General features: G+C 39.5%; 4 protein-coding genes across 6 annotated transcripts in view; 2 read left to right on the top strand and 2 right to left on the bottom strand.

The window, feature by feature from the left end:
* comm3 overlaps window positions 1-7,157 on the bottom strand; it is a 42,856-nt gene extending 35,699 nt beyond the window's left edge. The window contains exon 1 of the mRNA XM_015176043.3: window positions 6,487-7,157. Within this exon, the coding sequence (XP_015031529.1) occupies window positions 6,487-6,916 (430 nt within the window). The 5' untranslated portion in view covers window positions 6,917-7,157. The remainder of the gene's footprint in view (window positions 1-6,486) is intronic.
* RhoGAP71E (Rho GTPase activating protein at 71E) overlaps window positions 1-13,863 on the top strand; it is a 79,943-nt gene that overhangs the window by 60,679 nt on the left and 5,401 nt on the right. The window lies entirely within an intron of this gene.
* On the bottom strand, window positions 7,876-8,525 carry LOC6622131 (uncharacterized). Its single transcript, XM_002048391.4, has 3 exons — window positions 8,377-8,525; window positions 8,114-8,311; window positions 7,876-8,043 (listed from the first exon to the last, which is right to left on the bottom strand). The coding sequence occupies exons 1-3, from the start codon at window positions 8,399-8,401 to the stop codon at window positions 7,982-7,984; spliced, it is 285 nt and encodes a 94-aa protein (XP_002048427.1). The 5' UTR covers window positions 8,402-8,525; the 3' UTR covers window positions 7,876-7,981.
* Window positions 8,733-9,263, top strand: LOC6622426 (uncharacterized). The gene is made up of 2 exons (XM_002048390.4): window positions 8,733-8,991; window positions 9,061-9,263. The coding sequence occupies exons 1-2, from the start codon at window positions 8,769-8,771 to the stop codon at window positions 9,126-9,128; spliced, it is 291 nt and encodes a 96-aa protein (XP_002048426.1). The 5' UTR covers window positions 8,733-8,768; the 3' UTR covers window positions 9,129-9,263.

The following is a 13,863-nucleotide window of genomic DNA, read 5'->3' as shown; positions in this document are numbered from 1 at the left end:
TAATACACTTTTTTTTGAATAGTTTTGAGTTTGTAGGTTTGAACTTTATTGTTCTTTGATTTTGCACTTTTATTTTAAGTTAAAGTTTGTGATGGATTATTGTGTAAATGTTTTTTTTTTTTTTTGTGTGTGTGTCTTAAAAAGACTCAGTAATAACGTATTGCAGGGATCAAACGATATGCAAAGCCAGTCGTTATTAACTGTAGTAGCTTTATTGCCCAAAGGGTCAATATTATTAAGCTACTAATGACCCGAAGGTTCTTGTGCGGATACGTATTCGAGAAAATTTTTATTACACTCCGACAACACTTTCGGTCGCGATTGTGCGTTAGATCTGGGAATTAATTATCCTTTAGCGATCTTTAATTTTTCCCGACGTATCCTACCGGCTGCGCCAATTAAGTTTTACACGTTAGGTTACTATAAAAAAATATATTTCAATTTATTATTTTCACTTAACGGCTACTTTTGTTGAGTACATTCAGATTTGCTTCCCGAATATGAACTGATTTATCTAACTGTTGCGGTCGCTTAGCAAACTTCGCTTTGAGAGAGTTTGAGTCAAAATTGAGTGAAGTTTGAGCTGCGTCAGCAATTATGCGTGGGATAGTACTCTGATGGGAACATTGACAGTGGCGTGATATTTAGGGTGAATTGTTTATGTCTACCAAAGGGGGACAGTTTGATCTTGACCAATGTCGATGTTATCACCAGGCTCTTTGTTTACAATATTAGAAATGTTTATAATTGTGCTTATGCTTATGTGCTAAGTTATGTTAAAGGGTGGGTGCGACTATGGATATGTCACTATATATATATATTAAAGATATTAAATGCAACTTTAGTGCGTGCATGGCTTGATATTAAAAGCAAATATGGGGCTAGAGAAGAATACTTAATGGAAAGCCAGAGCACTTTTATGACAGATGCTCATTCATAGTGTTATATAGTCTATGAAGTAAAGGTGGCTTCTTAAAAGATTTTATATTACTCGGAATGATATGGCATAAAAGTCTTATGTGAATGTTTAATATCTATGCGTGTGCGTTGCCTTGTTGTAAGCTAACACAATTGGTCAGGACATTTCACAAACTTTACTTCTTTTAAGCAATTAATATTCTTTTTTTACTATTGTTTTTCTTTTACTTTTAAAATATATTTTATGTATTTATGAGCTGTTGTTAGTTAGCTATTGTTAGCCGTAAATATTCTCATATACAAAATGCGGGCTATATTTGATCTTTACCCAAAATTGGCATCTACCAAAAATGGTTAGATTGTTTGAATGATTGGGCACAAAGTTATTTGTACTTTGATATATTTATATAGCCCTTGCAGAGGGTATTATAAGTTTTCTATGAAATGTGTAACGCATAGCAGGAGATACTCCAAAGTATATATATTCTAGATCAACAGTATATATATTTTAACAGTTTATATATTTTATAGCCATATCTGTCTGCCTGTTTCTATGCCAACTAGTCTCTTCGTTTGAAAGCTTTGCCTAGATCCTTCTTTTTGTTGCAGACAGTGCATCAGTTTAAGCCGGCCGGATCAGAACACTATATCATTAGCTGCCATGGTCGAAATGTGGATTCTTGCTTTCAGTTTTAATGATATTTTCATCAAGCTTTGCATTTACAAGCTTCTCAAGTCACATATTTACAAAAGGCAAATGTCTACACAAGCGTATTAAAAAAACCCGTAGAAATTCTTACTTTCAGGTTTTTTCATATTTGGAATCAAACCGTATTTTTTGGTCAAATTTAAATTGATATAAATGTGAATGAAACATTAGATATTTTTGAATAAATTAGTTATCTATTTGGCTCTTAAAAACGAATTTAGAAATAAGAATATTAAATTCTTAAAATTTAAAGCTTCTCTCGATGACAAATTGAATGTGTTTATGACAAAGCCGCAGCGCTAATAAGGGCCTGCAACTGAAATTGTTGCTGGCAATTAAAATTCGATATTGGGAGAAAAATGTATTCATTGTTCATTTGAAATGACAAATTCGATTCAAACAGCCAGAGTACCATCAATACGCAAATGTAACATTATTAATTAATATAAATGACACTACAAAACCAAAGCAATTTGCATTTATTTATAATTGTACAACAAAAGCAATTAAATGCAACTTAATCAAATTGCATAATGTCAACTCCAAATGCAGCTGCCCAACTGCCCAACTGCCCGACTGACTGGTAGCTGGCCAGCTTTTAACCACGCAAATCGAATTGACCTCAATACCAACAGATATATATATATACATATATATATTACTACGGATAACAACATATAGATCTGCGTGTATCTGCCATGTTCGTAGATGCGAACAATCAATAAAAATTACCCACAATCAGCGGGCGAACGTGTGAATTGTCCAGGAACTGGGCGGCTTTTTTGTTATTGGCTCCTCTTCGGAGTGGCTGGCGCTAATAAAAGATGTAAATTTTATGCACATTTTGAAAAAAAAAGAAAAAATTGTTGCACAATAAATACAAATTAGATGAAATGTCAAAGCACAAGCACACCGAGATGTCGCATGCGTGGATTAGAGTGAACCAAAACTGGCAAATAAAGGAAATATATCGAGACGGAAAATTTCAAAAGTAAATTAAAATGCAAATAAAAGTAGATTGAGCAGAAAAAAGTATTGGCATTAATGAAATAAATTTCCACAAAATAAGACAACATAATTTTGATAATTTCGTAGTGAGAAGTTATCGGATGATAAAAGGAATAAATATATACTTATAAAGTATTTCAGAGTATGAAGAAGAAAACTCTTGTCTATAACATGTAGGCTAAACTCGAACTTGCTTTCTTCTACAATATCTTTGCCCACATTCGCATCCAATTTGGTTCATCCCAAAAGAAGAATAAGCAGGCTTCCAGTATATATTGCCTAGCTAAACCAGCCGGCAAATCCAATATTATGCGAGTTGAGACTCTCTGCCCCGCGAGACGCTGGCCCGGGACAAGTTGCAAACTCACGTACAGCTGCTGTCTGATAGCTGTGAGCGATATTTTCAATGCGCTGTCGGTAAAAATTACGCACATTTAGTTAGTGCCCGGTCCGATGATGTTTTCAGCGAGTTTCTTGGCCAACGATGCCAGCGGCAGGACATGAATATTTTAAAAATTCGCAGCGCTCTCAACGCAGTTCTGTACGTGGGCAGCAGCAGCAGCTAAAGATTGAAGATGCTGCAGGCGCCGCGGATGAGGCAGGACGGGGCACGCACAATGAATAATTTAAGGCAGGCGGAGGCGGAAGCGTAGGCGGCAGCGTGTCTTGGCTGTCCTGGCGTCATCAAATAAATGCCAAATGAGCAATCAAAGTGCCATGAAGGACTAACTAAGCAGCGGCGGCAACGTCAGCTCCAATCCAAAGCTTCTAACCTTGCGCTGATGAGGGGCCGTAAAAAATGATGTACACGCCTAAACAGTGGATGGAGGGGCAAACATCAATGGAGCGCGTAAACAGCAAATAAAACGCGGACAATTTTGCCCAGCATTAATAAAAGAAAACCAAATTTTAAAGTGTCTACGAATCGAAGAGGAAAACTGAATTATATATTAAATATATTGAAGGAAGCGAACTGCAAGGAACTTGGCAAACGTTGCTCAATTCTCTATGTGCGAATTGCTCGTATTGTGTGCCAGAGACAGAAACTTATTATAAGCCAAAGCGGCATCAGCTGTGCCACAGTCTAGGGGGGAGGGGGTGGGGGGAGGGGTATGCTCTCAGTTATTGTCTCAGCCACATCGTCGATATGTAAGTAATTGGTATGTACAACTGCGCCTGCTGCTCGGTTTGCCAGAAGCCGAGAGAAATGCGGTTATGAATTTCTGAACAGAAAAACGGAGTACGAGTAGCTGACACCCGAGGGTAGCTAGAGGTATATATACCTCTAGATACTGGCATCGGTTTGATGGGGAGGGGGGGGGGGGGGGGTATTGCAATAGCTGCACACAGAACTTTTATTAAAAACTTGTGCAGTTGCCGAGTTGTCTCGAGTCGATGCACAGGGCGCTGATATAATATAAAAGGCTAAATAAAATGAGAAACTTTCATAAAACATTTGTGACTTTCGCAATTTTTTATGGCTGCAACTTAAAGTTATCTTACTTGCTCCTCCGGATCGCCCGCTCTCGTTCTCTTTGTACGTATTAACTGGGTCCACATTGACGGGGCAGTCGGGGTTCGGTAAGTGCAAGAATTTATCGCATGACACACTAAGGCGAGTCCTGTGTAGTTATCGAAATGGGCCAATGTGCTCAAGTGCATATATTGAATGGAGGCCATCAAATCGATTACTTACGAGCTTCTGCACGACGTGTCGCTCCGTGCAGCTTAGTACTTACGGTTTACGGTTCATATCGCTAACGAAATGGGTGCATCAAAAGACGTTTCATTGGCAAAACAATGTTTCCTGATTTGAAAGCAGTGTTGCCATTGCTGCGGCTCTTGATGTGTTATCGATTTTGTTATCGTTAAATAATACTCGAATTTAAGCTTGTATTAAGTATAATACCGTAATTAGTACTTCTGGGTGGGGTTTATTCCATATTATACTTAAATTCAAAATAAATCAAGCCACTTTTTACATTTAAATTATTCTGTTATCGATAAGGGTGTAATTGATTACTGTTATCGATTAAGTGTATATTTGATTCTACTGTGTTTGGAATACAAATAATTATAGATAAATGTATCTTCATCGACTTAAAGCTTGTAAAATGTCCTGCTAATACGGTAATTAGCTCTTGACTCTATTTAATCTCATATTTTATCAGAGCTAAATTATATCGATTTATTTTTTCATCGGTTATGGTTATCGCTTAGTGCATATTTGTTTGCACTATGTTCAGAAGAAAATACTTTTTGATAAATGCATGGTTTTCGACTTCAAGCTTGCATAAAGTCGTTTAAATACCGTGATTAGTACTTTTGGTTCCATTTTATTTCATATATCACCTAAGCATAAAATAAAGCGATGTACTCTATGCATTTCAATTGAAATTGCGAAGGAATTCTTTGTATCTGCTAAACATTTTATTTACTTCTAGCAGACTTATAAACACTTAAGTCGACTCAGTTTCTGTTTGAATAACTTGTTAGAAATTTACATTCTAATGAAAACTTATCGATTAGTTCAAACAAAAGACAAACTTGCAATTTGCAACATTGCACCAAAGGAATGCAGCAACTGAAAGGCACTTAAAGCCACAATCCAGAAATCCCAGCAGCCCAATACTCATGCTATTTGTGGGCCAAATAAATTTGTAAACAAATTTTGTGCTATCGATACGAACATCTAATGACCCACTGACTGCTGATGCTGGCCAGTCCGGCCACCTCTACATATACGAATATTGGCTTAATGAAACCCAATATCTTTGAGAATTTAGGAGGCACTGCACAATGCACAAGTTGCAAGCGATAACTGCACGGCGGGGAGGGGGGGTGCTATGATAGGCAGAGGCAGAGGCGGCTCATAAACTTAAAATGATGCCAGAAATATGGGCAATTTGTGTCTGTAGTCGTACGTGTGTATCTGCCGCTCGTTTACTTGGCCAAAAGCCAATTTTAGCCAAAACGCATGCCAAATTTGCCAATAACAAAACGAAACGAGATACGAAAAATAGCTAAATATTTTATGATATCGATGAGGCAGGCGCCTATTGCCGCCTTACCCACACAGATATAAAAAAAAAAAAACTGCATGCACTGCACAATTCTCCGAACTCAAAACGCAAAATACATTTTTGCATGGGTAACACTGGCGCTTCAGGAACTCGTTGTTGCCTCTGCTGTATCAAAAGTAGTTCAGCAGTGGCAGTTGAGCGCATTGACAGCCCATACAAATGCGTTTTCATACCCTAGCCCCCAGAGAAATTCACTTTGTTTAGCACTCGGATATGCGCAAGCATTTCCCAATGGGCCATAAAGTTTCGACTCGTTCAATGCAAACTGATGACTCTTAAGCAAAAACTTTCTACCAAATATGCTCTACTAGTAACAAAAGGTAACAAAGCTTTAGCTTGAAAATGCATTAAATATAAATATTTTTAAAAATGGGAAATATTCATTGGCAAGAGTTTTCATTAGTATTAAAAAGAACTCAACCTATTTTTTCTTAATTCATTTAACTATTAAATAAAGAGTTGAAATACCAAATATCCCCTTTACGCGCTTCAGTGAGGGTATTTCTAATTCCTTGTGGCTCTGTTGCGCTTGCATTTTTCGGTTATTGTTGCCATTTTGTATTTTCAAACTATGCTGCAGAGCGGAAGGGGGGAGGGGGTTGACGTGCTCTGGCCAACGCGAAACAAATAAGGTAAAGTTTCATTCACGTTGTTTTTGCTGTTGCTTTGGCTGTCGCTGTCGCAGCGCCATTTCTCAGCTGCGCCAAAAAGTATGCCGCTTCTTCTTTGGCATTTTCCCCACCAAAGCTCGTAAGCTAAGAAACTCACCTGCATGGAGGTCGCTCAGCTCGTTGCCAGTGGCGCTGGCAGCGCCGCTCTCAGCGCCACTCAACGTGATGCTGGCCTGCTTCTTGCCCCGCCAGACGCTAACGCCAAAGCACTCGGCACAGCAGCAAAAGACAAAGCCCAATATCAGCAGTATCCAGGCGGCGACCATTAGCACAATGGTCGATGTGGAACGGTAACTGTAATTCTCCTCTTCGTAGAGCACCAAAATGTTGTCGCTACTGTGATTGCTGTTGTTGCTGCTGTTATTGGCAATGCTCTCACTGATATTGTTGTTGTAATTGCTATTGTGAATACTTTGAAAGTCTGGTGAATATACATCGTCGGCATTCGCCAGCGCCGCGTAACTGCTGCCCACCATATGGAGAAGCGGTTGCAATTTGGTCAGATGCAAATATGTGATATTTGACATTTTGGCAGCATGGGCAACAGCTGCACTCACTCGTTAACACACTCGAAACACTTAATCAATCAGTCGGCCAGTCGATCAATATTGCAGTTTGTAATAAATTCGCTGCAGCAACAATAACGAAATGCGGCTGGCTTTTGTGTTGCTCACGCGACACTCACGACAACTGTCAACTAGGCGACTGCGACTGGACGTGCAACTGGCTTATTATCTAAAGCGTTTGCTACGCCGAAACGCTGGCTCCTACGTTGTTTGGTTTGTTTGTGTACGTGAAAAATTAACAATAACAACAACAACAACAAAAACAGCAGTAACAACAACAAGAGCAGCCAAGTAAATGATGACAGCGACTAACGCCGCACAAAAATTTTGTTTTCGGCCGCAATCTTTATTATCACCATGTGTATTTTAGCAGATAGATCGACAGACAAACAGACAGACGGATTGGCAGAGAGACAGAGAGACAGGCATTTTGTACGTGTGCCCGGCGTCTGGTCTCCTCTTTGCATCGTCCCGAGTTTTGTTTACATGCGAGAGTGCTGAGCCCATTGTTTGTACTGCGATAGAGAGAGCGCGAAATCAGCTGAGCTATGGTGAAAATACATTCAAAATACATATGTAAGCTGAGTTGCGGGCATTTGGGGAGCAGAATAGAGCAGCAGAGAGGCACTTGTGAGAGAGCGTATGCAAAGAAGCGTGGTGGGTTTCTAGAGCGAGCTTAACAGATCTTTGGGGCGAGGCACTTGACTGATAAGCATCAGTGTTGGATATTGCATGCGAATTGGTGGGTTATAGATACGCGGGAAAATTCCACAATTTGATTATAATAACTTGAGTCAACAAAGTGGGAACTCTACTCGTGAGCATCTAAAAATAAAATGCCAGCTATTGATAAGTGGGCGAATTAAGGCTCAAACCTGTTGATCACTTAAGACTTTTACGATTTAGTTAGGGCCACAAGATTTAGCTTGTATTAATTTATTGTATCAATTAATATGCAAAAGAATCCTCTGTGTCAATCATTTTTGTATGCATCGAATTTCATATTATGATATCGAAATATCAAATTCATCCCCGGAGTGCATTGATCACATTAACACAGCTCAGACGATCGCATTTGACCAAAGTTACTGGAAATGGTTAATTTAAAGAATATTTTACTTAAGACATGCTAGATACTCATTAATTGTTTGGACTTACATAGGCAGGCGGCACGCTCCAGCTGGCAGCGTGTTATATTTTTCCAATTGCGATTTTGTCTGCGGCATTGGAAATTGAACAAGTTTGTCACATCATCCTCGGGTCCTGTTAAACGCTGAGCTTTCACACAGATTGCAGACACCTCGTCACATGTCTTCCGATTCGCCTCAACTTGCAGCAGGCACATGCAACAGATAGCTATAAAGGAGAAAACACTTTCGGCATTATCCTTGAGCCTTAGGGCTGAATTGTGGCTATCTTACCCAACAAAAGCACAAATTTCGACATGTTTACCAAGCAATGCAATTCGAGTTGTATTCTAGCTTATCTGCGCTAACGTACAAGGTATTTATAGTGAAAGCCCAACTTAAGGAAGCAATTTTCGGGCTTTGTTCGCGGCCCAGCTGTCAGCCAGATGCTTTGTGTTTTCAGCAATGAGACATTGTGTCTTCTCTTGGGCGCATAATATAGTTATTTGATTAATTAATTGAATTGAAAAACTTTGGGGAAACAGATATATTGTGGCATTGTGCGATATTACTATGTGGTCTTATGAACAGGTGTTTCTGACTGACCCGCTTCCATAGTATTTTCTGCCTATATAAGCCAGCCTTAAAACTCAATCGAGTATCAGTTATCGGCTATAGATCGCAAAATGCATATCCAAAGCGTACTCGTCCTTCTCTTGGTGGTCTGTTGCGTGGGCATCGGTAGTGCCCAGAGGCCTAATTGTACTAGTATCTATAGAAGCTGTGTGGCCTGTTCACGAAATGTTGGCAACACAATTGATTTAAATTCTCTGTGTCGCTCGAAGACCAAGGATCGCTGGATTTGGAGAGATCAATCACAGTGTGATGTTCTGCGCATTTCCTGCGAAAGTAAGTTCACGTGGAAAATGGTTTGTTGCATCGATTCTCTGATTCTCTGATGATTGTATTTCCAACTAGATCCGAACCAGAAACTCAACTGTGACAACATTGCCAAGTTAGCTAAAATGACGCCCAGAAGCGGCTAATTCTGCTTCCATTTTCATTACCTAAAGAAAACATCTTAAATAAAATGAAGATTATGTAACAGGCATACCATACATACCATTTGCTGTTGCTGTTGCTGTTGAAATAATCAAAATAAACAATGCAATACATTTCAATATGCTTTTAATACATTTATGCGAGTCCTCACTCTCAAGTGCTTTTTAAATACTTGTAACGGTTTAAGCTTTTATAAAACAGACACCACAGACACCCAATAGGCCAACAGTCCAGCCCAAACTCAAACTCAAGCCCAAGCTCGAGTCCGAGTCCACTTCAGCTCACGTCATGAACATGATTATGTACTTTATGAATGTGCAGCAAGACAAGTGGAAGATAGAGGGAGATAGAGATAGAGAGAGAGTGGGAGGGAGTATAAAATATATTTCATGATATATACAAATATTTGATGCCCTGTTTTTCAGAGAGATTATAATTACTCGAGAGAGTTTATTTAAAGAAGTCATATATATACGTTGACATATATTCTATAAGATATACCAATTATTTTATGATTGAAGAGATTTATATGACAGCTCTTCAGAGAATTTATTTAACAAATTTAAGATATATATTATGTAATTTTTTAACTAATACTTAAAAACATTTTTTTTTAATTTTTCAACATCTTAAATATTAATTGAACTTAAGCTTACATTAAATTTTAATCAAATCTTATAATGCGGGAAGATACGTGGAAGAGAGAGAGAGAGAGGGAGGATTGTATTTTATGAGATATACAAAATTGATGCCCTTTTTTTTCAGTTAAGATTTATGAGATTATAATTTTAGAGAATTTAATATAATATATATACATACATTTATATGAATATATCATTAGCTCAGAATCTAAACGCACTTAACTTTTTATTAGTAATATCGTAAAAAAAATATTTCTTAAATTGATTAAATATCTCAAAGTCTAGCCGCACTTAAGCTTACTTTAGTGATATCTTATATCTTTCGCTGCAAAATCACATTAAATAATTGGAGCACTGCCAACTGGATGACATAGCTATTGTGCCCATTGTGTAGAGCATAATGAAATGGCTTGAAGTCGTAGCGGGAAGGTGTGGAAATGGTTTTCACAGGCTGCGACTGCCGGCCAACTGCTTATATAATACATGCTCGTATTTGAAATTGAAAATCTTTTGGCGCTGCACTTGAAAAATGCTTAGGACCAGGCAGGCCATGGATGATGAACTTTATAAAACTCTTGACCACATTTGCCGCAGCGTCTCCCCTCCGCAACCGCGCCCGTCCTCGGGCCACACTTTGGCCATGTCTGACCAGCTGACGGCAGCTGCTTTATGTGGTCAGAAGGGAGGGAGGGGGGCATTGCACTTGACTTTAGCGCCACTTGTAAGTGTAAATTTTATTTGAGCCAACCAAGTGTTATAGTTGTAGATACATACTTACAGATACACACACAGACGGCCATGCCCTTTCTGATGTGTTCAAGTGGCATCGCTGGTTATTGGCATTGGACTCGGACTCGGACTCGGACTCGGGCGCTGAGAAGCTCGCCCAGCTGGGCTCTCTTGTAGTTGGCGTCGTGTCGTTGACAGCTAAGTGGTGATAATCGCTTTTGAATTGAATTTGGAGCAAGTAAATTTTATGCGCACCAGACAAAGTTGAAAATTCAAAAGTGCAACACACTCCGATGTGCCCCAGACCCAGTCCCAGTCTCAGTCCCAGTCCCAGTCTCATGCTCCAGACAAAAGGCTTTAGTAGCTCTCCCACAGCTCAGCCCCAGCTCCATGCCTGTCATTTAAGGGCGTTTTTTTTCGGGGTGTGGCTTTGTGGCTTGGCAGAGGCGAAAACTGATTTTCAAGCAAATGTTGTTGTTGCCTTTGTGGTTGATGTAGCTGCGGTTTGTATTGTTGTTGTTGTTGGCTTTGTGGTTTCTAATTTGTTAACTAGATTTGAGGCTTGGTTCAGGACCCAGTCTGGTCTGTAAGTCATTTCAACAAATTGTCTTGAATTCGTGCACAACAGATTTATAAAGTAATATAAGGAATATTACTTATTTCGAGAACTAAATCTTTAGTTTCAGCTGCATATGTGTTACTCTATATTAAGTGGATCTTAGCGCATAATATAAAACTACAAAAAAAAAATATATGTCAAATTGGCGGAAGTCTCGCTGCAGCCAAGCTCACTTAGCGACTGGCAGAGAAAAGTATCTTTAACAACGTAATTTATATGATGGCCATAAGCTTGTAGTAAATTTTATATTCGACTTTATTCGGCTGCAGATACATTTGGTGGCTTGGCAAATGTAAGTATAAGAGCGCATTGTGCCGGGCAGTAAACAAGTGTCTTCGACTTATTTCGATAAATCTTGTCTGGCTCACAAATATCCCCCACCGCAGCTGCTGATGCTGCTGGCAGCTATTCTAGGAATGAGCAGCCAAGTTTGGTGCATCTTTCACGTACTTGGCATTACCATAAAACCCAGACGCGGACCCAAAACCAAAACCAAACCCAGACACAGGCACAGGCACAGTTCCAGCAGCTTCGTCATCTTCCAGCCAGCACGCACAGCATCAGCATCAGCATCCTCATCAGCGTAGCCACATTATCGTCATGCTGGTCGTCCACTTGATGCAGCCTCTTCCATCTGAGAAGTTGTTCAAAATTTTTGACATGCGCTAGCCCCACGTTCTTCACTCTCTCTCTCTCTCTCTCTCTCTCTCTCTCTCTCTCTCTCTGTGTGCGGTTGCTTTGATACATTTTTCAAAAACATAATTTTTCACATGAAATTGTTTTGATTTTTCTTGATGCCATAAAAAATTGAAATTTATCACTTTGAAGCGTAGCTGAAGGAAACACAAAAAGGACTTAGTCTCAGACAAAGTTTTAAGAAGTTTAAACTATATTAAAGTCTTATGCTTTGTTACAAGACAAATTCTTATGTTTTCGTGGCATTAGGTTAAAAAGCAGCTGCAACTTTCAATAAATATTGCTTGCTTTTTGTCAAGCTCCGGCCAAAACAAATACGCCTTGGGTCCTTGTCAAGAGTCTAGCGACGGCAGGAAATGTTTTTGAGCTAATCATTTTTAATTATTTCACAACTGCCTGTTCAAAAATAATTACATGCAAGCCGCGGGAGGCATGTTGAATAACAACATAACTAAAATCTAAATCAATTTCATGCCATTTCCTTCCATTGTCTCCCACCTCCCCCACACCACCACCTGCACGTAGCAACTGCCGCATGCCACGTGCCAAACAACAACAATAACAATCCTGGAGTTGGCCCTGCATACATTTATAGCACTCGAAGCCAAAAAATTTCATTACAGTGCTGCAGGGCATCCGAGGGGGCGGGGAATGGGGCGGGGCGGTATCGATGTGGAGGTCTGGCCCTTGGCGTTGAGTCAATTACAGAAAGGAAGCTGTTTTGGCGCTCCCGAAACAAACAGGCGATGACGTCGTTCCATGGAGGCAAACCAAATGAATGGAGGGAATAAGGGGCAAGGGACATGGGGAAGTTGTTATATAGTTGCTTAATATTTATCTAGCGCCGGTAATCAGCAAACACAGCGCTGACATGTGTCGTGGATCTTGATAAGGAGGCAACCCCAAAAGCCGAGAACCAAATCTGAATCCAAGTCGGGCCCAGTTTGGATGAGTTTTTAATAAACTGTCAGTTAATAAAATGTTCAGTAAATTAGATTATGCCTGACAAAAGGGTAGCTGCTGTTGCTGCTGCTGCTGAAGCTGGAGCTGGAGCTCCTCGGGGGTTAGTTCGATTGCAGCTCAAGAATTCTCCATATCGCTGACACATTTCAAGCGCCACGCGCTGAAAGTTTTAGTTAGGTGCTCGGCTATTGAATTTTCCCGCAGCAGAGCAAAGTGTGAAATTTGGCAGCTTGTTATGGGCAGACAGTGCCTAGTTGGCGAGGGACGTCAGTGCGGACAGGGCGAAGAGGGGATTGGTAGGAACTATGTCCGGACAAGACCCCAATCATGTAGCAGCTTGTAAAATTGCAAGCGTGAAAAGCAAATTGAAAAGTTGCTCGTGGCTGAGTTTGGAAAGGCTGTTGATTTGAGAATTCTCAAAAAGTTGAGCCAACTTGTTAAGAAAAAAGGTTTGGGCTAGGCACACTTTAAGGCAGGCTTCACGCGGTAAACTGTAAGGGAAAGGCTGTTCAATTTTTGGAGATATGAAAAATAAAACAAAAAACTAGCAACTGAGCAAAAAAGAAATAGTTTAATAATTGAGCTAAAAGTTGTAGAGTTCACCGAGTTGAATAAAAAGATATTTTTGTTAGAAAAGAAAAGAAAAAAAGAGAAGTAGAGTGAAATAATAAGAATAATCAATTATGCTCTATTTTCCAAAACTTTAAGGATTTAATTTTATTAAGGTATGAACAAAAAGTGCGCAAGTTAAGATTTGAATAAAACATTATTATCGACTATAGGCAACTAAAAAATTAAGATTAAATTTAATACCACACTTTGATCTTTTTTTATGGAATTTCAGAGATTTTTTAGAGCTCTTCGTATGGATAATGCTTTCTATCTTTTTGCTCTATTTATCTCTTTAGTTAATTTTGTAACCCTTCAATGAGCTATCAGCTTTAAGTTTAGATACAATAAAACACCTCCCATTGTCTGGACTCAAACCCACCCATTAGTCCGCCCAACCGCCCGCATGCAAGCCACCCCCTTTTTGGGCCACCCACCCAATGCTTCCACTCCTGGCATAAC

This window comes from Drosophila virilis, chromosome 3 (assembly GCF_030788295.1).
Source record: "Drosophila virilis strain 15010-1051.87 chromosome 3, Dvir_AGI_RSII-ME, whole genome shotgun sequence".
Taxonomy (NCBI): domain Eukaryota; kingdom Metazoa; phylum Arthropoda; class Insecta; order Diptera; family Drosophilidae; genus Drosophila; species Drosophila virilis.
The sequence above is the reverse complement of the archived record's forward strand: the minus strand, read 5'-3'. Positions and strand labels throughout refer to the sequence as shown.

Bases quoted from the DNA above. Each gene is read 5' to 3' on its own strand.
- LOC6622131 (XM_002048391.4), bottom strand. From the start codon at position 8,401: ATGTCGAAATTTGTGCTTTTGTTGG. The intron at 8,312-8,376 runs GTAAGATAGCCA...TCTCCTTTATAG, and splicing joins GAAATTTGTGCTTTTGTTGG to CTATCTGTTGCATGTGCCTG. The intron at 8,044-8,113 runs GTAAGTCCAAAC...AACCATTTCCAG, and splicing joins GGAGCGTGCCGCCTGCCTAT to TAACTTTGGTCAAATGCGAT.
- LOC6622426 (XM_002048390.4), top strand. From the start codon at position 8,769: ATGCATATCCAAAGCGTACTCGTCCTTCTCTTGGTGGTCTGTTGCGTG. The intron at 8,992-9,060 runs GTAAGTTCACGT...ATTTCCAACTAG, and splicing joins TCTGCGCATTTCCTGCGAAA to ATCCGAACCAGAAACTCAAC.